The sequence below is a fragment of the Monodon monoceros genome, unplaced genomic scaffold (genome assembly GCF_005190385.1).
Source record: "Monodon monoceros isolate NGI ecotype Baffin Bay Population unplaced genomic scaffold, NGI_Narwhal_1 Super_Scaffold_2, whole genome shotgun sequence".
In the NCBI taxonomy this organism is placed as follows: domain Eukaryota; kingdom Metazoa; phylum Chordata; class Mammalia; order Artiodactyla; family Monodontidae; genus Monodon; species Monodon monoceros.
The window spans coordinates 90,160,493-90,181,951 of NW_021703776.1; the positions used below are offsets into that span (position 1 = coordinate 90,160,493).

A 21,459-nucleotide genomic window follows, 5' to 3' on the forward strand; every position below is an offset into this window, starting at 1 on the left:
GCATCAAAAATGGTTGGAATTGGATGCTCATGATCATTCAACTGTCCATGGTTTTGAGTTAATTGTCTCTGCTAAGATTTTTTTCTCTCTCTGCAACAAAGTTTATTTTTTATATATTGACAATCAAAATTTCATAGCCACTTAAAGATTATGTGCCAGTCTCTTCAAAGCATAATCACTTCCTTCATTTAATCACTGTTGCCTAGCAACTAATTAGTCTTCCCACCATGCTTTGCAAGATAAGATGTAACTGTCAGTATCTTGGTAGGAAGGTGGGGGTTATCTGATACTGCCTACTAGTAGGGTCCTGACCTCTGAACCACAAGGGCTTATATCCAAACTCCAGAAAATAAATTAAAATAACAGAATCATCCTTAATTCTTTGGAAGAAAGCTTGAGTTTCTTTCTTTTTTTTTGGCCACACCATAGAGCACATGGGATCTTAGTTCCCCAGTCAGGGATTGAACCTGTGCCCCCTGCAGTGGAAGCACAGAATCCTAACCACTGGACCGCCAGGGAGCTTCCCAAAAGTTTGAGTTTCTTATTTCCCAATTAGGTTTTGAGGCATGTGTAATAATTAGGGGAAACACTCCACAAAGCAAAGTGAGAATACCTTACCAAACTACAATTGTGAGTGTGGGGAAGTTTGGGACATTTAATCCTCATTTTCACATTATTATTGAGCACACTCTATCTCACACTTAACACGTCCAGCAGCAGGCCAGGTGGCAGTGGGATTACAGTGTTTTTGTCATCAGTGATGTCCTGGGAAACCAGTCAGAAACACCCAGAAAAGCCTACCTCTCACTTGTGTGTAGGACACTTAAGAACTGTACATTTGGATATCACCTGTCCTGCTGTTGCCACATAATCCCTGACAGAGTCAGATTTGGGGAGGTGGGTGGGAAGAGCTGTTGCCGCTCTGGACCCGGCTCAGGCATGGAGCAAGAGCTGGGTCAAGAAGAGGCTCTGCCATAAAGTGGTACAGCCACTATGGAAAACAGTATGGCTATTCCTCAGAAGATTAAACATAGAACTGCTGTGTGATCCAGCAATCCCACCTCTGGGTAAATATCCAGAGGAAATGAAAATAGGATCTCAAAGAGATCTTCACGCCCACTTCACTTCAAAGTTGTTCTAGAAAAATAGGACTGAGAAAATAGCTTGGAAGATTCTGAAAAAGAATTTTTACAAGGGGTAAGTACCTTACTAAATATGAAAACTGTATTATAAAATACTATAATTAAGAGTGCTATATTAGACCTACAATTAACCTGTATCCTTTTCCCAAAAATATAAAATGCTCTATTTATTATATAATAAATCTCATATATATTTGAATCTACAAACCTATCAATTAGAACATAATATTCAACAATAGATTCAAATATATAGAGGGTGGATTATTCAGTAAAAATACATAAGTACAACTGGTTAGCTATTTGGATGTGACAAAGCTAGATCTCTATCATGCTTCTTATATCCAATTAAACCGACATAGATCCAACATTTACATATTTAATGTGAAACCAAATTAACCCAACAAAAAGGAGAGGGATACAAGAATGTGGTTGTAAAAATTAAGTTTGACACTAATAAAAAAGTAATAAAAACATTAATAAATCTAAATAGATACTGACTTTAAAATAATGTCTCATTCAGGACAACTTATGAACAATATGAAATTAAAATACCAGGCAAAAATGATTTGGAAGATGAGATGGGCAAATCAGAATGAACATGTTTAAGGTTCTTGTATTGTTCCGAAGGCAGATAAAGATACCAAATGACATTAGCTATTGTAGGCGCACATTTTCACTATTTAAGGGCTGTAATAAAAGAAAGAGAATGCGTAAATTCCAAGCCAGTAGAAGGAAGTATGGGGGTAGGGGTTGGCGAGTGGAGCAAACTGAATCAATCTAATAGAAGGAGAAAGGAGAAAGAAAGCAGAAAAGGAAAGACACAGTTAAGAAGAAATAGAAAATGAACGACAGAGGTAAGTGCAAGTATGCCAGTAATCACAATAGATACAAATAGATCAAACTCATTATTAAAAGATACAGACTCTCAGACTGAATGAAAAACAAGATCAGCTATTTACTTATTAGAAATATGTTTAAAGCAAAGCAACATAAACAAGCTAAAATGAAGAGCTAGAAAAAGGTACACCAGGAAAACATTAACCCAAACTAGTTCTGACATATTAGTATGAAAGAAAATAAAATTTAAGGCCCAAAGCATTACAAAGAAATATTTCAGGTAGTCAGATCAATCCACACACTGAATAAGTCAATCTTATGCTAGGATGCAGCAAGATAGCCTCAAACTATATGGAGTAAACTGTCAGGCTTATAAGGAGAAACTAACAAAACCATCGTCTTATTGAAAAACTGTTAGCTGAACCTGGCAAAATCTAGAACAGGTATCAGATATTTACATGGCATAATTATATTGAATATAACAATATATATGCTCAATGAGAACACATGTTCTTCTTAAGCACACATGGAATATTAATAAAAAGTCACTATGTAGAGAACAAAAGAAGTCTCAACAAATTCCAAATAATTGATAACATGCTCTGGTCAAAATGCAATTAAATTAGAAACAAAGAATAAAAAAATCATTAACAAATAAGTCATTGGTTAAAGAGAAACTCATAGCAGTTACAAAATAGAAATAAAATTACTCTGTAACAAAACTTGCTGAATGCAACTAAATGGTTTATTAAAAATCAAAAAGACTGAAAATAAATGAGCTAAATACTGAACTCAAGAAGCTAGAAGAACATAAAAAGCCAAAGAAGTAAACAAAATAAGGGGTAGAAATTAATGAGACCACCAAAACAACCAATAAAGAGAAAAACAACAGAAACAAAAAAGCCCTCATTCTTTGAAGTTTAATAAAACAGACAAACCTCTAGTAAGAGGACCACAGAAAAAAGAAGGCACAAATAAACAATACTAAAAGTGAAAAAGAAGACATACACAGTAGATATTTGAAACAAAAGGGAACACTGGGAATAATTTTATACCAATAAATTGGAAAACCCAGATGAACTGGGCAATTTTCTAAAATATATATTACCAAAATTGACTCAATCAAGAGTATTAAACTAAGTAGGCATTAACATTTACACAAACTGAATGATAGTTTTAGAACTCCTCTTTCTGATACCCCCAATTATTCTGTTACCACGCACCTTAAAATAAATATTAGGGATAAACTACTTTACAGATAAGTTTTACCAAACATTCCAAGAGGTTAATTCCTATCTCACATAAACTGTCTTGGAGATTGCAGGACAGAGCTGGAAAGCTCTTCCAGGAGCCTGTGACTGACCTGCCTGCAGATGGGTGAAGTGGGTGGTCTGGGCTGGTGTGAGAAATGATTGCAGATTGACCTTGACAGTCCTGGAACCAATAGAATTTAAATGCCAAATTTTATTTTAAAAAATCATTTAATAAGGTTTATACGTTTGATATCAATAAGACAAGGCCAATACAAGGAACATAAAATTATAAAACAATCTCTCCCCTATAAACAGTGGGGCTAAATCATGAGACTAGCTCTGCAAGGTGTTATTATTTCCATTTCATTGATGAGAAAAGTGATGGTAGGCAGTCAGAATGGCCATCATTAAAAAGTCTACAAATAATAAATGCTGGAGAGGGTGTGGAGAAAAGGGAACCCTCCTACACTGTTGATGGGAATGTAAATTGATGCAGCCACTAAGGAGAATAGTATGGAGGTTCCTCAAAAAACTAAAAATAGAGTTGCCATATAATCCAACAATCCCACTCCTGGGCATATACCCAGACAAAACTATAATTCAAAAAGACACATGCACCCCTATGTCACTGCAGCACTGTTTACAGTAGCCAAGACATGGAAACAACCTAAGTGTCCATCAACAGACGAATGGATAAAGAAGATGTGGCACATATATACAATGGAATATTACTCAGCCGTTAAAAAGAATGAAATAATGCCATTTGCAGCAACATGGATAGGCCTAGAGCTTATCATACTAAGTGAAGTAAGTCAGACAGAGAAAGACATATATCATATGATATCACTTATATGTGGAATCTAAAATATGACACAAATGAACTCATCTATGAAGAAAAACAAACAAACTCACAAATATAGAGAACAGACTTGTGGTTGCCAAGCATGGGGGGCGGGGCAGGGGGAGGGAAGGAGTGGGAGTGTGGGATTAGCAGATGCAAACTATTATATACAGGATGGATAAACAACAAGGTCCTACAGTATAGCACACGGAACTATATTCAATATCCTGTGATAAACCATAATGGAAAAGAATTATGAAAAAGAATATATATATATGTATAACAGAGTCACTTTGCTGTACAGCACAAATTAAACACAACATTGTAAGTCAACTGTACTTCGATAAATTTTTTTTTAAAAAGTGGTAGTAGGTAACAGCGCTACCTGGCTCATGGTGGAGCTGGATTTAGTATCAGTTCCCTCTGCTCTTTTCCGCACTGGAGGGATCGGTTGCCCTTCCCTCTAGCCTTCCACCACTAAGGGGATTTCTGGCGACCCCTGGTTGGAGGAGAAGAACTCACAGGATAGGCTCCACGAGCTTCCCCTCCAGCATGACTGAGCGGTTCATCTTGGCGATGCGCTCCAGTGTAACCAGGGCAGCCTGAGTGTTCCCGGTAGAGACACTGAACCAAGCAGATTCAGGAATAAACTGGGCACAGATGACAAAGAACACCAGAGTTGCAACTGCTGTGGACCTCAGAGGTACCACTATCACGGTTCCATACACTACACTGTCCCAGTTCCCCGAGATGGGAAAGGATGTAGCAAGCTTTACAGCAAAAATATAGCAGGTGTACTCTTGCAACCCTAGCGGAACAAAAAGTTGCCTTCTCCTTATCGCTGTCCCATCTCGGACGACAGTGGACTGATACAGAGCTTCACCCCAGTCTGACCCAACCTACTTAACACAATGAAATTCTTCCATCCAATGTGTGAACAGCCGCTGCCCGGGGTCCCTCGCGCCTCTCCACTCCTCCATCACCCGGCCACTCCCCCAGGAATCCCAGGACCTCCCACAGTGCAAGAACCTAAAGGGTGACCATGGCAGGGCCTCCAGCACCCACGAGTGGAGGAACCATCCTGACTGTAGAGGCCTACAACCCACTGATTACGGCATATTTTGAACACCACACTCAGAAAACAGCACAGCCCTCCACTGATGCTGGGACATTGGCACCTCCACGCAATGAAGGCCAGTGGGTTCTTCCCCAGCAGCATCCTCTTCACCATTCCCTAGCCAGGGGGCAGTTCAGGTCATCCTCATCACCCACTGGGATTAATCTGATCATTTCTAACTGCTTTTCTGACCTTTTCTGTCTTCCCTCCTACAGCCTCCACACCGCCATGTACCAGCTTCCCAGTACATAACCCCTTCCAAACCCCCAGTGCCCCTGGTCCTCAAGGCCCTTTGTAATCTGCACGCAGGCCTGTCTTCCCAGCCGGCCTCCCACCAGCGCCCCACATTCCAGCCATTCCAGCCTGCCTGCTCTCCCCCAAACATGTTCTGCATTCACACCTTCATGACTGGGCTTGTGCATTAACTCTGCCAAAACACCCTTTCCACAGTGAGCCAACTGAGACACATACTTAAATAAGGAGAGAGGTGAACATGAGAAAGATATCTGTGGGGCAACAAGGCCACTGGGCCAGCTGGAGGGGGAGGCCAAGAGGGAGCCCATGAGCTTGGTTACCATGAAGGCCATGATGAGGATGATGCCAGGGATGGAGGTGATGCAGGTGAGCCAGTGCCACCCGATGGTGGGGATGACCACGGAAGCCAGGTCGATGATGAGCAGGGAGCCGGCTAGCCAGAAAACCTGGGGGAGAGGGAAGGTTAATGTCCTCCTGTTGATGCTGCACAGCCCCCGCCAGGAGCCACCCTCTTCTGCATTGTAAGTGGGTGAGATGGGAGGACTTCCCTGGCGGTCCAGTGGTTAGGACTCTGTGCTCTCACTGCCAAGGGTGCAGGTTCAATCCCTGGTTGGGGAACTAAGATCCCATAAGCTGCGCCCCCAAAAAGAAAAAGAAAAGAAAGAAAGAATGAAAGAAGGTGAGATGGGAGAGAGGCTTTAGTTAAGGAGCAGCACCATCTCCAGGACCGGGATGAACTGGGGAAGTTACTTCACTTCTCCATGACTCTGTTTGCTTGTCTATAAGTAGAAGACTCAGCAAGACGGGGTCAGCAATGTCACCAAAGTTTTACAAATCTGGGACCCAAGACATTGACTTTCTTCTCTTGAATAAATAATACATTCCCTGGTTCGTAACTCAAGGTACAAAGGAGAGCACTGTGAACAGACCCGCCTCTACTCCTAGTTCCCTGCTGTCCAGTTCCTCTTCTCCAAAGAAACCAATATCACCAGTTTCTTATATCCTTCCAAAGCTGCTTGAAACATATACAAGCTAATAAGGATATTTGCTCTTTGTTCACAAATGGTAACATAGTAAAAATATTTCTCAACACTGCTTTTTTGTACTGAAAAATTTATCTTGAGATCATTTTATATCAACAAATAACATGAGAGCCACCTATGACCAGGCCCCATGAATTTGGAACTAGAACAATTCTGAGTGTTATTCTGAGCATTATTTTCCCATCAGAAGATGAGAAGTAGATGATAACTCCATTCCACCTCACAGAGATGGAGAGAAGAGAATATTAAAAAAGACCCTTTGACCTTCTCTTTGATAAAGGAGGCAAGAATATACAGTGGAGAAAAGACAGCCTCTTCAATAAATGGTGCTGGGAAAACTGGACAGCTACATGTAAAGGTATGAAATTAGGGCTTCCCTGGTGGCGCAGTGGTTGAGAGTCCGCCTGCCGGTGCAGGGGACATGGGTTCGTGCCCCGGTCCAGGAAGATCTCACATGCCGTGGAGCGGCTGGGCCCGTGAGCCATAGCCGCTGATCCTGCGCGTCCAGAGCCTGTGCTCCGCAACGGGAGAGGCCACAATAGTGAGAGGCCTGCATACCAAAAAAAAAAAAAAAAAAGAAGTATTAAATTAGAACACTCCCTAACACCATACACAAAAATAAACTCACAATGGATTAAAGACCTAAATGTAAGGCCAGACACTATAAAACTCTTAGAGGAAAACATAGGCAGAACACTCTATGACATAAATCACAGCAAGATCCTTTTTGACCCACCTTCTAGAGAAATGGAAATAAAAACAAAAATAAGCAAATGGGACCTAATGAAACTTAAAAGCTTTTGCACAGCAAAGGAAACCAGAAACAAGACCGAAAGACAACCCTCAGAATGAGAGAAAATATTTGCAAACGAAGCAACTGACAAAGGATTAATCTCCAAAATATACAAGCAGCTCATGCAGCTCAATATCAGAAAAACAAACAACCCAATCCAAAAATGGGCAGAAGACCTAAACAGACATTTCTCCAAAGAAGATATACAGACTGCCAACAAACACATGAAAGGATGCTCAACATCATTAATCATTAGAGAGATGCAAATCAAAACTACAATGAGATATCATCTCACACCGGTCAGAATGGCCATCATCAAAAAATCTACAAACAATAAATGCCGGAAAGGGTGTGGAGAAAAGGGAACCCTCTTGCACTGTTGGTGGGAATGTAAGTTGATACAGCCACTATGGAGAACAGTATGGAAGTTCCTTAAAAAACTAAAAACAGAACTACCATATGACCCAGCAATCCCACTACTGGGCATGTACCCTGAGAAAACCATAATTCAAAAAGAGTCATGTACCAAAATGTTCACTGCAGCACTATTTACAATAGCCAGGACATGGAAGCAACCTAAGTGTCTATCAACAGATGAATGGATAAAGAAGATGTGGCACATATATACAATGGAATATTACTTAGCCATAAAAAGAAACAAAATTGAGTTATTTGTAGTGAGGTGGATGGACCTAGAGTCTGTCATACAGAGTGAAGTAAGTCAGAAAGGGAAAAACAAATACTGTATGCTAACACATATATATGGAATCTAAGGAAGAACAAAAAAAAGTCATGAAGAACCTATGAAGAACCTAGGGGCGAGATGGGAATAAAGACACAGACTTACTAGAGAATGGACTTGAGGATATGGGGAGGGGGAAGGGTAAGCTGTGACAAAGTGAGAGACTGGCATGGACATATATACACTACCAAACGTAAAATAGATAGCTAGTGGGAAGCAGCCACATAGCACAGGGAGATCAGCTCGGTGCTTTGTGACCACCTAGAGGGGTGCGATAGGGAGGGTGGGAGGAAGGGAGACGCAAGAGGGAGGAGATATGGGGATATATGTATATATATAACTGATTCATTTTGTTATAAAGCAGAAACTAACACACCATTGTAAAGCAATTATACTCCAATAAAGATGTTAAAAAAAAAAGACCCTTTGGGGGGCTAATTAAGGGGTGACTATTTCATCACCAAAGAATTCTATTAAAAAAAAAAAGAATATTTCAGAAAGTGATAAGGCTATGAAAAAAAGAAAGTAATGTGATGGAGAGTGACTTTTAATGATCAGGGATGATCTTTCTGAAGAGGCAACGTGTAAGAAGGCCAGTAATAAGCCATTGCAGTAGATCAGGTAAGAGGTGATGTGGCATTGAAAAGGATTTTAGTAGTGAAATGGCAAAAAAAAAAAAAAAAAAAAATTTTTATCTGATGGATTTCGCACACATTTTGGAGGTAAAGGCAACAGGATTTGCTGATGGACACTGGAGTTATAGGTCCACTAATAGGGGGTGAGTCAGTGGGGCTTGGTGATTGATTGAATGATGATGACATAAAGGGAGGGGTCCAGGACAGCTCTTGAATGTGTGGCTCAGAAAACTGAGGGGACAGAGTTTGCTATGAAATGACAGTGGAGACATGGACAGAAGAGGCTCCAGACGAAGATGAAGAGATCAGGTCTATGAATGTTGTATTTGAGGAGCCTGCAGGATATTCAAGTGGCTATCAGGTAACTGGCCACCTGGGTCTGCAGTTCAAGGAGATGCTCTTGGTTGTAGATAATTTTGGGGGAGGTAATAGGTACATAGATAGCTAAAACCACTGGACTCCTCAATTATCAGTAGATGACCCCAGGAGACCTGGAAAATAAGACCAGCAAGGAGAAGACATAACCAGGAAACAGGACAAAGAATGAGTAGCAGGTGGAAGAGACAATGTTCACAGATGAGCTTGAACAGGATTGTGCCCATTAAATACCATTAAGTGTAAAATCTAACCCCTAATTGTTGAAAGTATGGGTCTTCATCTTAACAAAGATCAGAAGAAGAAAGCTGGGAAGAATGTAAAGAGTTAGCGTTCAGTATTTATTAGGGTTTTTCTAATTTTTTTTGTTGCCTAAATTTAGTGTCAGAAAAATTAAACATAAAATTTAAAATGTTCTCCTACTGCCTTATTTATTGCCCAACATATGATGCTTCAGTGGGAAGCGTCATCACTTTCCTGGGCTCTGAAAGTCAGGGCTTTTGGATAATGATGACATCAAAGATGGTACAAGGGCACCTAGATTGCTTCTGGATGCAAAACCTCTAGTCAGTAGCCAGCAGGGGTCTGAGGAGGGTGGGGGCGCATCCCCACCTTCTCACCTGGATAAATGGCTCAGCTGGGAGGAGACAATTACAGAAGTTCCCACAGGCATGAGCCAGTTATGGAATTGCAGACCCGAGTATCCATAAGGGAGACTCTAAAAGGGGTGGTAGCTGTATCCCTCCACCGAAGACCCAGTGGGGAGAGAACGTTCATCCCAGATGCATTCCTGAGCTTCTGTCATTCTAGTGAAACCAGCCAGCAGAATGTTTCCTAAGGAAGGGGTTACTGTGTTCTAAATGCTGCTGCTGGATGATATACATCCTGGCTCAGAAAACCTTGGAATTGGACTTCTGGTGTCAAGCATCCCTAATGCTCTTTGGTTGGTACCAAGTAATAGGAGTATGCTAATCAAAGAACAATCAACCAACCAGAAGAAACACCATGTACACCATATCCTACAGGATCAGAAGAGTGATCAGAAGAATTCCCATTTTACCTTACCTGAGACAAGAGGAGCATATAGCCTCGATATTTTGTAGGCAAAAATTCAGTCTTTATGATTAGCCTAAACAGGAAGGGGGGAAAACACAATCATGCTTTTATAAAACCAAATAACTTTTTTTAAAAAATCGTAATTTTCCTTGTCACAGGGATAAAGAATTCAAAAACATAAATATTCATCATTGTAAAATGATAAGAAATAGGTGTGTTGGTCTCTGTCCCTGGTTCCTGCTAACCTGGAAACCTTGGGATTTCCTGGGTGATAGGAGCATCATTTGTTCTAATGCAGAGACTCTTGATGAGTCCTGGATGGGGGCTGGTCTAGAAAAACCAAGCCATGATTAGAATCTTGGAACTTTCAGCCCTAACCTCCACTCCTCTGGAGAGAAGAGAGGGGCTGGAAAATGAGTTAATAATCAATCATGCCTATGTGATGAAGCCTCCATAAAAATTCCTAACATACAGGGCTCGGGCTCGGAGAGCTTCCAGGTTGGTGAACATAGCTATGTGCTGGGAGGCGGTGCACTGCGAACTCCACGGGGACAGATGCTCCTGTTCTTGGGATCTTTCCAGACCTTGCCCTGTGTATTTCTCCTCAGCTGGTTATTTATGTTTCCTTTAAAATATCCTTTGTAATAGATCTGCAATTAGTAAACTTTTCCTGGATTCTCTGAGACACTCTAGCAAATTATTGAACCTGAGGAGTTTGTGGGAACTTCCAATTTGTAGCAAGTCAGACAAGTTGTGGGTAACCTGGGGACCTACTACTGGTGATTGGTGTCTGAAGTGGAGGACAGTCTTGTGGGACCGAGCCCTAAACCTGCGGGGTCTACGCAAACTCCAGCGAGGGTCAGAATTGAATGGAATTATAGGACACCCAGCGGGTGTTGGAGAATTTGTTGGCGTGTAAAGAAATCCACACGTTTGGTGCCAGAAGTGAAGTACTGGCAGAATTATTGAGTGAGTGTGTAAAGAAAAACAGAAGAGAGATTTTTCCCTGTACGATCACACACCAAAATACAATTATTAACCCATGTAAGAAAACAATATAAAATAAACTTCTAAGTGCTCTTCTGTTTACATTTTTATTCCCAAAGTTATTTTAAACCTTCAGCCATGTAAGAGATATTAGCCTCATTTCTTTCACCAAGAGAAACACTGTCAAAATATTTTGCCAAGCCTGATTCCCTTTTCTAAAACATATGTGGGAAATTAAAATACGCCCAAGAGAAAGCAAATTGTTTCTCCAACTAATGATGACAGTCAAAGCACAGGTTTCTAATTAAGTACATATTAATTTTTTGAATAGGAGAACAAATGGACTTATATCTCATCTGTTTTCTAATTGTTCTTATCTGTTGCAGTTATTAACCAGGGTTTGGAGTTTTAACATATTTACTGAGCTGCTTCCTCAGGGATGTTTTCAAATTCTACTTAACTTCTCCGCCTTTAGGGCTCCAGAGCACAGAGTGATGCTTAACTTATGCCCCCAGAGAAGAATGATTCTTTCCCTAACACATTAGGGTAATAATTAGGTGCTTTGACATCTCCTAATATATTCTAAGGGCAACTTGCTCCAAGGCACCCAGGAGAAAACAGCTTGAGGAGCCTTGTTAATTTAAGGGAGGCTCCCAAGTTGCTGAACATTTAGCATTACAACTCTCACATCCCTGAATGATGAGGTATTACACACCTAACCCAGGGCAGAAAAATGACAAGCAGCAGCATAGCTGTTTCAATCTGTCTCACCTGCTCTGCAAATTCACTTTGACACCGTCTTCAGTTACAGGGCCGTGGCACGTTAAAAGTTATTCCTGAATGTTACAGGTGCTGATGGTCAAACTAAAGTCTTCCAGAAATTCTCAATAAATTAATGGATTGTGTCTGGGTTGACATTTTTGTTACCTACCTCATATGGCACTTTTTGTTAGCATTTAGTCTAACAAAATATTATTTATCTAAAAAATGCTGATTAGCCTTAGGAACAAAGAAATTAACACATGCTCAGTCTAGCACCCTGCTAGCCTCACCATCAGACATCATTTTGACGGGCAAAGAGCTCCTAGCGGAATAAGCAGCCATCACTGGGTGGCGGGGGGGGACTCAAAAATGATTAGCACAAGCGAAGTGTATAGATTTGAAACTTACTGATGTTCTTAGTCTATTAACCACAGTGAATGTGGTTAACAGACTAAGTGGATGTGTCTCTGGGTGTTCACATATCTCCCTCTGGGGTCCTCTAGGTGATGTCTTTACTCTTGGGCATGGCCAGACACGCCACAGCCCACCATCGTCCGCAGGAAGACAAACCAGATGTACGAGGGAGAGAATGAGGTCAGCAAGGAGAAGTAGGCTCCCCACAGGAACGAGATGAGCAAAATCTGAAGCAACAAAAGGAGACATTAATGGGACCTGCCCCCATGGAAGGTCAGGAAGCAAACCTAACTTCTGAAGGTGACTTTTAGTTTCCTCCAGATGTTTGCTTCTCTGTGGAGCTAATTTTTAGCGAGCTTACTGATCACTCACAATCATCAGACAATACAATTCATATCATTTTATTGTCTGAAAGCCCAGACATCCCGAGTTTAGACCATTCTTCAAAACTCCCCACAGCCTCCGCCCTCACAGGTGGCAGGGACCTGAACTTGTAAATCAGAATGTAGAAACTTGTCCTCCCTGCTTACAGGGATGTTGGGAGCACAACGAAGCACTGTGCTGGAATGAGTATAAGGAGAAAATGTAAGGATTTGCTTTTTCTCTAATCGTAAGAACAAGTTTATAGTAGAAAATATGGGGAAAAAAAAGATATAAAAATATTTAAATCACTTTTGATTCTCCAACCCAGAGAAAATACTATTAACACAGTTTTATCCTATTTTCACTGATTATAAGGGAAAACATAATCTTAATAGCTGCAAAATATTCCAGTGAAAAGACATACTATAATCCATGTAATATAACACATAAACCTTTCTTTCCCCTCTGGTTGAATGTTGAAGTGGTTTCACATTTTCTATTAAAATCAGCTGTGACAATGTCTGTGCATAAATCTTTGTGGTTCTCTGATGACCTAAACAGTCTAGATTTCTGGAAGACAAATTATCAGATAAGGAGAATGGATATTCTCAATGTTCTTGGCTTATGCTACCAAATTGATGGTCAGAAAAATTACATCAATTGTATGTGAGGGTGTCTAGACACTTGCAGATTTCTTTAAGAAAAGTAAAAATTCCTTATGGATTTGGTGTTTGATATGGCTTTGATAACAGGGAAAAAATGATATCTTGCTTCTAATAACTCCTGTGATTGAAAGTTTTTTCAAGGTTTCTTGACCATTTGTATGTCTCTTTTTGTAAAATGCCTTTTTTGTGCTCTCCACATTTTTTTGAGATACTTGTGGTTTCATATTAATTTGTAAGAATCTATGATATTTTGTGCACTTCAAAACATACATCCAAGCCTATTACTGTTTTGTGGGGGACTTCTCCCTTTGTATTTACGTCTAGAGAGGTCCTTACCACCAGAAATCAGACAAGAAGAGAAGAGAGACCTGGGTTTATCATCAGGAGATATAGTTTTATGTCTTGATGTGGAATCTCAATACATGTGTGACATCAAGCAAGTGGGTTAGTTTCAAAGCTACACCCAAGTTAACTAATGTGAAACTGCTTATGTTTATACATGCAATTCTCACATTCTACCTGCTATGTTCTAACTAGGCTCATCCATCAGCTGTACACCTGGACTATGGGGACAAGGTATGGGGACAGGTATCTCGGGGAAGGATGAGAAAGCAGGAAGACAAGCCTGGAATTCAGGCATGTGGTGTCAGAGAAGGATGTTTCCGTACTATCTAACTTGGGTATTGACAGAGAAATGTCCACAAAAGAAAAGCAGTGGTGATGTCACCACAAAAGAACACACAAAAGAAAATTCTAAATCATCCTTCAGAGCCAACCTACCTTCCAGCGGCCATATCTGTCAGCCAAGAGGCCAAAGAGGATGCTGAATACCATGTAGCCAAAAAACACCATCTGGAGGTGGGGTGAAAAGAAATTATCCTCTAAGCAGCGTTTTCATAATATGCTAATTACTACCTTAAGCATTCACCCACCTGAACTAAAAGAAGACGGGAAACGTGGGAGGATTGGAAGTTGAAGAACAGGCTTTCACAAAGCTCTCCCCTGACTCCTGTATAATATGTTCAGGGCTTCAGAGGTTGACGATTCCCACACCTGAAGTCACTGACACCAGGTAGAAACAGGAGTCCTAGAAGCAGGTAACTGCTTTGCCTCTGATCCAAGATGACAGCACTGGCCTCATTCTACTCAGATGTACAATTGTGAATTTCCATTTTAATAAGAAGACTCAAAAAGTCTATTCATGCATGCTCTGTCTTATTCAAGTTGAGACGTCTAGAAGCAGTCTTCCTTCAGGTTATTACAGGGAAACCTAACTTTCAACAAACACCAAAACCAGTCATCCATTTAGAAACATTCTTCATCACTAATATAAACCTACTTTTTTTCCTTACTTGTTCTCACAATAGCTTTTCCTTGATAAAATTCAAGAACTTGGGTGTGATACCAGCAATGTAACTCAGCCTGAGCTGTACTCTTACATGTAAGCCTTTAGGTGACTTATTTTTCTGCCTCCAGCAGTTCCAAGCTTTACTTAACTCTCCTTTCTAGTAAGATCCCTGACTGATTGCTTCCAGGGTAGTCAAAGGAAAGGTGTTAGCTGGCATTTCTAACACTTTTTCAGTGAAAAAGCTCTTTCTCTCTGCTGCCTGCTTTGCTTTTTCTTTTTCCCCCGACTCTTCATAAGGAAGACTCAAAAGCATTTCTTCTACAGGGAACTATAAAAAAAAAAATCATATTTATACTCGAACAACAAAAGCCATATGTTTCCTCTGTGCACTGTTCTCTCTAGGATAGAGTTGAAGGAAGGAAAAGCCAATATTTTCAATGCCCAGCCTGGGATAGATGCCGCACCGTAATGAAATCTAGTCAGTCCTCAGCAAAATGATAAAAATAAGGACAATGGGACACATTTTGCATAAATCCAAATTTATTCATTATGAAGGGTGCTTTTTATTCTGGAAGAATTTTCTTTCTGATTGTTGGTATTAACATGCCCTTATTTTTTGAAAGATGACGGTAGTTGATGGCAAGATTTTCTGCCTCTTTCTCTTGGTTGGAGGTTAAAATTTTCCTCCTACCCTTCTACATTCTTTGGCTGGTCTAATAATTAAATTGATTTATGACAGATTGACAGGAGAAAAGCAAGTTTAAGTTTGTATGTACAGGAGTCCCATAAAAATATAAGACCCAAGGGCAAGTTGGACAGTAGAGGCTTATGTGCCACCTTGAGCTGAGGAATGGGAGGGGACCTGGGGCTTCAAGGGGGGGGGGGTGGTAATTCACAGGACAATAAGAAGAGCAGATGTTTGGTGATTAGATCTTTGCCCTGCCACACAGATAGGTCATTCAGATGAAAGTCATCTCTGGCAATAACTCTCTCTCTCTGAGCCAGGCCCCCCATCTAAATTCTTTTAGGTAGTTAAGGGAAATGTAAAAGTTTTTCTTGAGTCGGCTGGGTCTTGATTGCCTTCAGCTCAAAATAATTCACATGCCAAAGGGGCATATTTTGGGGTCACATGTTCTGCTCCATTTTCCTCTTCTTCTGATGGCCTTCCTTGTCAAATATATATATTTTTAATCTTAACCTTATGTCAGCCACACCATTTTTTTGAGAAGTCATATCAGTTGGTGAATCTCCAAACTTTGGGTCTCCTGATATAAGCAGTTTCTATTGTGGAACCTGCAATTATCAAACTCCCTCCAAGAAGGGAAAGGTGAACTTTTTTTTTTTTTAATCAACTTGAATAATAGGAAACGATAGACAAACTGCCTGTGGCAGGGAGGAAATTAGTTCTTAGGACTTAAAATACTTTATTGAGGGCTTCCCTGGTGGCGCAGTGGTTGAGAGTCCGCCTGCCGATGCAGGGGACACGGGTTAGAGCCCCGGTCCAGGAAGATCCCACATACCGCGGAGCGGCTGGGCCCGTGAGCCATGGCCTCTGAGCCTGCGCGTCCTGAGCCTGTGCTCCACAACGGGAGAGGCCACCACAGTGAGAGGCCCGCGTACCGCAAAAAAAAAAAAAAAAAAACTTTATTGAGATGCTGTGTTAATAACACTGTATTAAAGTGAATTAGCTGATTAATAAAAGTAAAGGAAACAGGGACTTCCCTGGCGGTCCAGTGGTTAAGACTTTGCCTTCTAATGCAGGGGGTGCGTGTTCGATCCCTGGTCGGGAAGCTAAGATCCCATGTGCCTCGTGGCCAAAAAACCAAAACATAAAACAGAAGCAATATTGTAACAAATTCAATAAAGACTTTAAAAATGGTCCACATCAAAAAAACAATCTTTAACAGCAACAACAAAAAAAAGTAAAGAGTCAACTAAAATTAAATTCAAATTTTACTCTGTTCTCCCGCATAAGTGACAGATTTTTACTCCTTGCTTTCTTTCCATTCAGTGTAAAAAAGTGACTTTCCTAAGGCTGAGTTCTTTACTATTAAGCCTGTCTAGAGAATAAACCTTAACTCCAAGCCTATGTGAACCCCAAAGCTTGTGAACTCTAATCCTGGGGACCACATAGAGACGGGGATTAATATCTCTCTCTCTCTCTCTCTCTCTCTCTCTCTCTCTCTCCCTCCCCTCTCCCCTCTCCCTCCCCTACCTTGGAGGGCCTGCTTCTTTCTACAGTTTTGTTTCTCCAGCACTAACTCTCTTATTCACAAAAGATGTGAGGGACATAATTCACTCACAATCCTTAAGGCCTTAAGTCTTCATGGCCAGACCGTCCAGAAAGTGGAGCTGAAGTTGGGGGATGGGAAGCCTGGGAGATGGTGAAAATGCTGCCTCTTTGCTAAACCAGTCTGAGCCCCTCCTGTTAGTAAGGTTGTGGTCAGTGAGCCCAGGGGACAGATGGGACTCATAGCCAGGATGACAGACTAAATGACAGGAGGAGGCAAGGAACTTGGAGCAGGGAGCAGTCACATCTTGGGTGAGTTGAATTACCTAGAGAAAAGACTTGTGAGCTGTGACCCACCTAACAAGGGAAGCCAGGTTACTGCTGACATCGAGGAGCCTCTTTAGGCACCAGTAGGAACAACATAAAAGCAACCAACGAGGGCTTCCCTGGTGGCGCAGTGGTTGAGAGTCCGCCTGCCGATACAGGGGACACGGGTTCATGCCCCGGTCCAGGAAGATCCCACATGCCGCGGAGCGGCTGGGCCCGTGAGCCATGGCCGCTGAGCCTGCGCGTCCGGAGCCTGCGCGTCCGGAGCCTGTGCTCCGCAACGGGAGAGGCCACAACAGTGAGAGGCCCGCGTACCACAAAAAAAAAAAAAGCAACCAACGAAATGTGAGCTATAAATATAGAAATGGTACCATAAAATATAGTTTCATGACAGTTACAGATGCAAGCACCACACCTCAACCACCAACATTCTCAGGAATGAAGACGTGCAGACCTACAAACCAGCTGTGGTACGCTGATAACTACACAAAACGTTACAGCAGTAACCCTAAAGCTACAAGGATGGACAAGGCATGCTTTCAAAACTGTACTTTTTTTTTTTTTTTGCGGTACGCGGGCCTCTCACTGTTGTGGCCCCTCCCATTGCGGAGCACAGGCTCTGGACGCGCAGGCTCAGCGGCCATGGCTCACGGGCCCAGCCGCTCCGCGGCATGTGGGATCCTCCCAGACCGGGGCACGAACCCGTGTCCCCTGCATCGGCAGGTGGACTCTCAACCACGGCACCACCAGGGAAGCTCTAAACTGTACATATTTTATACGTAAAAGAAAACAAAACACAATGAGTCACTTAACTATTGGTACAAGCCCTAATAAGGTCTTTAGTTATTTTTATTTATACCCTCTCTCTCTTCTAAAAGTATTAGGAAAACTTAAAAATGGAACAAGTGCAATTTTAAAGAAGGAAACAGAGCTAAAAGAATAAAGGCAGGGCTTCCCTGGTGGCGCAGTGGTTGAGAGTCCGCCAGCCGATGCAGGGGACGCGGATTCGTGCCCCAGTCCGGGAGGATCCCGCGTGCCGCGGAGCGGCTGGGCCCGTGAGCCATAGCCGCTGGGCCTGCGTGTCCGGAGCCTGTGCGCCGCAGGGGGAGAGGCCGCGGCAGTGAGAGGCCCGCGTACCGCAAAAAAAAAAAAAAAAAAAAAAAAAAGAATAATGGCAGATTTGCTGCCACGATTAGGCATAAAATTGGGCTCCAAATTTCCTGGCCTCCAGGACACAGAAATAAACACAACTGGGCGTATAATATACATTATCTGGGAGGAGAACAGAGATCAGTTCCTCAGGTGAGGGGGAATTTTTCCTAGTACCCAATACAGGTGAGAATTCCCAGGTAAAATTTGGTTAAGGCAGTAAGTGAGAGGGTAGGGGCCCCCCTTACCCCACAGCCTTCTGTAGCTCCCCAGGGGTTGGGGGCGAGGGAGGTCTTAGTCTCTTGCAGCCTTACCCTCCTTCAAGGCCTCTGCCATCTGACTGTCATCCTCTACCCATCACCAACTACCTACCTCCCATATGTTCCCCTCCTTCAGTGAGGAGTTGGCATCTGGCTCATGGGATTTCTCTCTATTAAGTCTCACCTTCATGAAAACCAGCTTCAGTACTCAAGTAAATGAATGCACGTGCACACACACACACACACAGACACACACACGCACACACACGCACAGACACACACACGCAGACACACACACGCAGACACATACAGACACACACACACAGACACACACAGACACAGACACACACACAGACACACACGCACACACGCACACACACACACAGTCTGCTGGCAATTACTTGGTGCTTAATAAATACCTCTTGAAAGAATGAAGAGTAACATCCTTAAATCCATTTCGTAGCAAAACTTAGTGTCCAATTCATAAAGCTATTCATGATGGTCTCTGAGAAAAATTTAATGCATAACACACACAATTCACTGAGAGTAAGTTGGTGATTGGTTAGGTCACTATGGCCTGAGTAGGCTCTTAGTGATCTGACTTGAACCATAACTAACCCATGGCTAAGGCTCACTTTCCCTGATTTGCATCTGTCTCTTCCGGGCTCTTGCTAGGGTCTGGAAAACGAGCAGTTCAAGGTTATGCTCCCTAGAGGAAAAGAGAAACAGGAGAAAGGCCTCAAATGCTAGTTTGGGCCTGCAAACGCATGAGTTTGGGAAGCCACCACACCAAGTGGAGACGGATCCTGTGGCTCTCAGCCCAGTGGGATCGGAAAGGAAGCAGAAGCCCTAGGTCCTCAGCTGGTTTATTCTCAGCACAGGAAGCAGTCACTTACCGTGGTCACTAACGCCCCCTGCCCATTCTCCAGCTGCCATTCACAGCGGATGACAGGAGACACAACCGCTATTAACGTGCTCTCCATGGCCTCAGCAACCTTAAAGAAGGAGGGAAAACACCATGTCAAAGTGCTAGCTTGTCATCACTTCTTCCCACATCTGTCTGTCCATCATCCTTCTAGTCCTAAACTCCTCCTTCCCTTACCCCACATAGGGAGGACCTATTATGTGCCGATTCAGCACTGCTAGTTGGATAAAGAAGTGCAGAAGAACTTTGGCTTTCGTGGATGTAATATTTATGGTTTGAACAATTTGAGAGTATCCCTCAGGATTTATGACACGTATTCCCTTGTGACGTTGCTGATCTATGTTTTTGCATTTAACACTATGAAGGTGTTGTGTGGGAGCCACGTAGCTGGCAGGTGACCCTAGCTAGCCACCAGCATCCACGTCAACCCAGCATTGCTGTTTTATACTCACCATCATCAAGATCTTAGGGCACATCCCTTGCAAATGGGTCTTTGAAATAGTCCCTGATTTCAAGAAGCTGGGATGGAGAGGCAAGATTCATGAAAGCTAGCAAAAAAGCAACGAGTACAAAACAATATGAGTTCACCATTGGGAAAGAATGACTATAGAGCAAAATTAGTGCTAAAATTAGTGCTACCCTGGGTAGGAGTGTGGAGGGATAAATTAGGAGTTTGGGATTAACAGATACACAATACTATATATAAAATAGATAAACAGGGCTTCCCTGGTGGTGCAGTGGTTAAGAATCCACCTGCCAATGCAGGGGACACGGGTTTGAGCCCTGGTCCAGGAAGGTCCCACATGCCACGGAGCAACTAAGCCTGTGCGCGACAACTACTGAGCCTGCGCTCTAGGGCCCGCGAGCCACAACTGCTGAGCCCGTGCACCTACAGCCTGTGCTCCACAACAAGAGAAGTCACTGCGATAAGAAGCCCGCGTACCACAACGAAGAGTAGCCCCCACTCACTGCAACTAGAGAAAGCCCGCGCACAGCAATGAAGACCCAATGCAGCCTAAAATAAATAAACTAAACTAAAAAACAAAAAAAATTTTTTTAATTAAAAAAAATAGATAAACAACAAGGACCCACTGTTAGCACAGGGAACTACATTCAATATCTTGTAATAACCTATAATGGAAAAGAATCTGAAAAAGAATATATATATTCATATATATATATATACACACACACACACACGTATACATAATATATATAAAACCGAATCACTTTGTTTATACCTGAAACTTATACAACATTGTAAATCAACTACACGTCCATTAAAAAAAAAAAAAGATTAAATGTCAGACCCAACAGAAACTACAGGAGAAATAAAAGTTCTATAGCTAGCAAAAAAAAAAAAAGGGTATTGAATTTCCAGAGGATAGAACACAGATATTCATCTGCTCATAACCAAACAACTGCCGAAGGTGGAAGAAAAGTATTTGGGGATTATCTACCCCACAGGGTTCCCGCTCCCTCTCACATCCGTCCCTGAGCGGACAACCCCGAGCTGGAGGGAAGTGGAAGACTCTACATGTCCGACGATGAATTAGCTTGGGAGACTCAGAGGATCTCCAAGCACTCACCCCCATGCCGCCCATGATCAGAAAGAGGGCAATGTGGAAACGTCTGAATCCAATGGTCTCCACGGTGTCCTCCACAGTGAATGTCTTTGACTCTAACAAGGAAAGGCAAAGTGAAAGCAACAGCCTCTGTGGGAAGGGAATGTATGCAGATTATCACTCACCCCAGAGGATGCTGGAAAACCAATTTGTTATTACAAAAATAGTAAATACAGGGAAGAGGGGGAATTAAACGGTAACTTGAGGTCCAGAGATTTCTATGATCCCCTTACCTTTTGGCTGTGGCTCTGGGGTCCCCAGGTTCAACTCCCGAAGGCTAATGATGGTGACCGGCTCTGTCCGCTTGGCTTCCAT

At 42.3% G+C, this 21,459-nt stretch overlaps 1 protein-coding gene across 1 annotated transcript in view; it reads right to left on the reverse strand.

Moving 5' to 3' along the window:
• SVOPL (SVOP like) overlaps window positions 1-21,459 on the reverse strand; it is a 71,971-nt gene extending 50,512 nt beyond the window's left edge. The window contains 8 exon segments of the mRNA XM_029233275.1: window positions 4,592-4,723; window positions 5,766-5,891; window positions 10,099-10,162; window positions 12,355-12,479; window positions 14,061-14,132; window positions 19,491-19,589; window positions 21,109-21,200; window positions 21,378-21,459. Of these exon segments, the coding sequence (XP_029089108.1) occupies window positions 4,592-4,723; window positions 5,766-5,891; window positions 10,099-10,162; window positions 12,355-12,479; window positions 14,061-14,132; window positions 19,491-19,589; window positions 21,109-21,200; window positions 21,378-21,459 (792 nt within the window).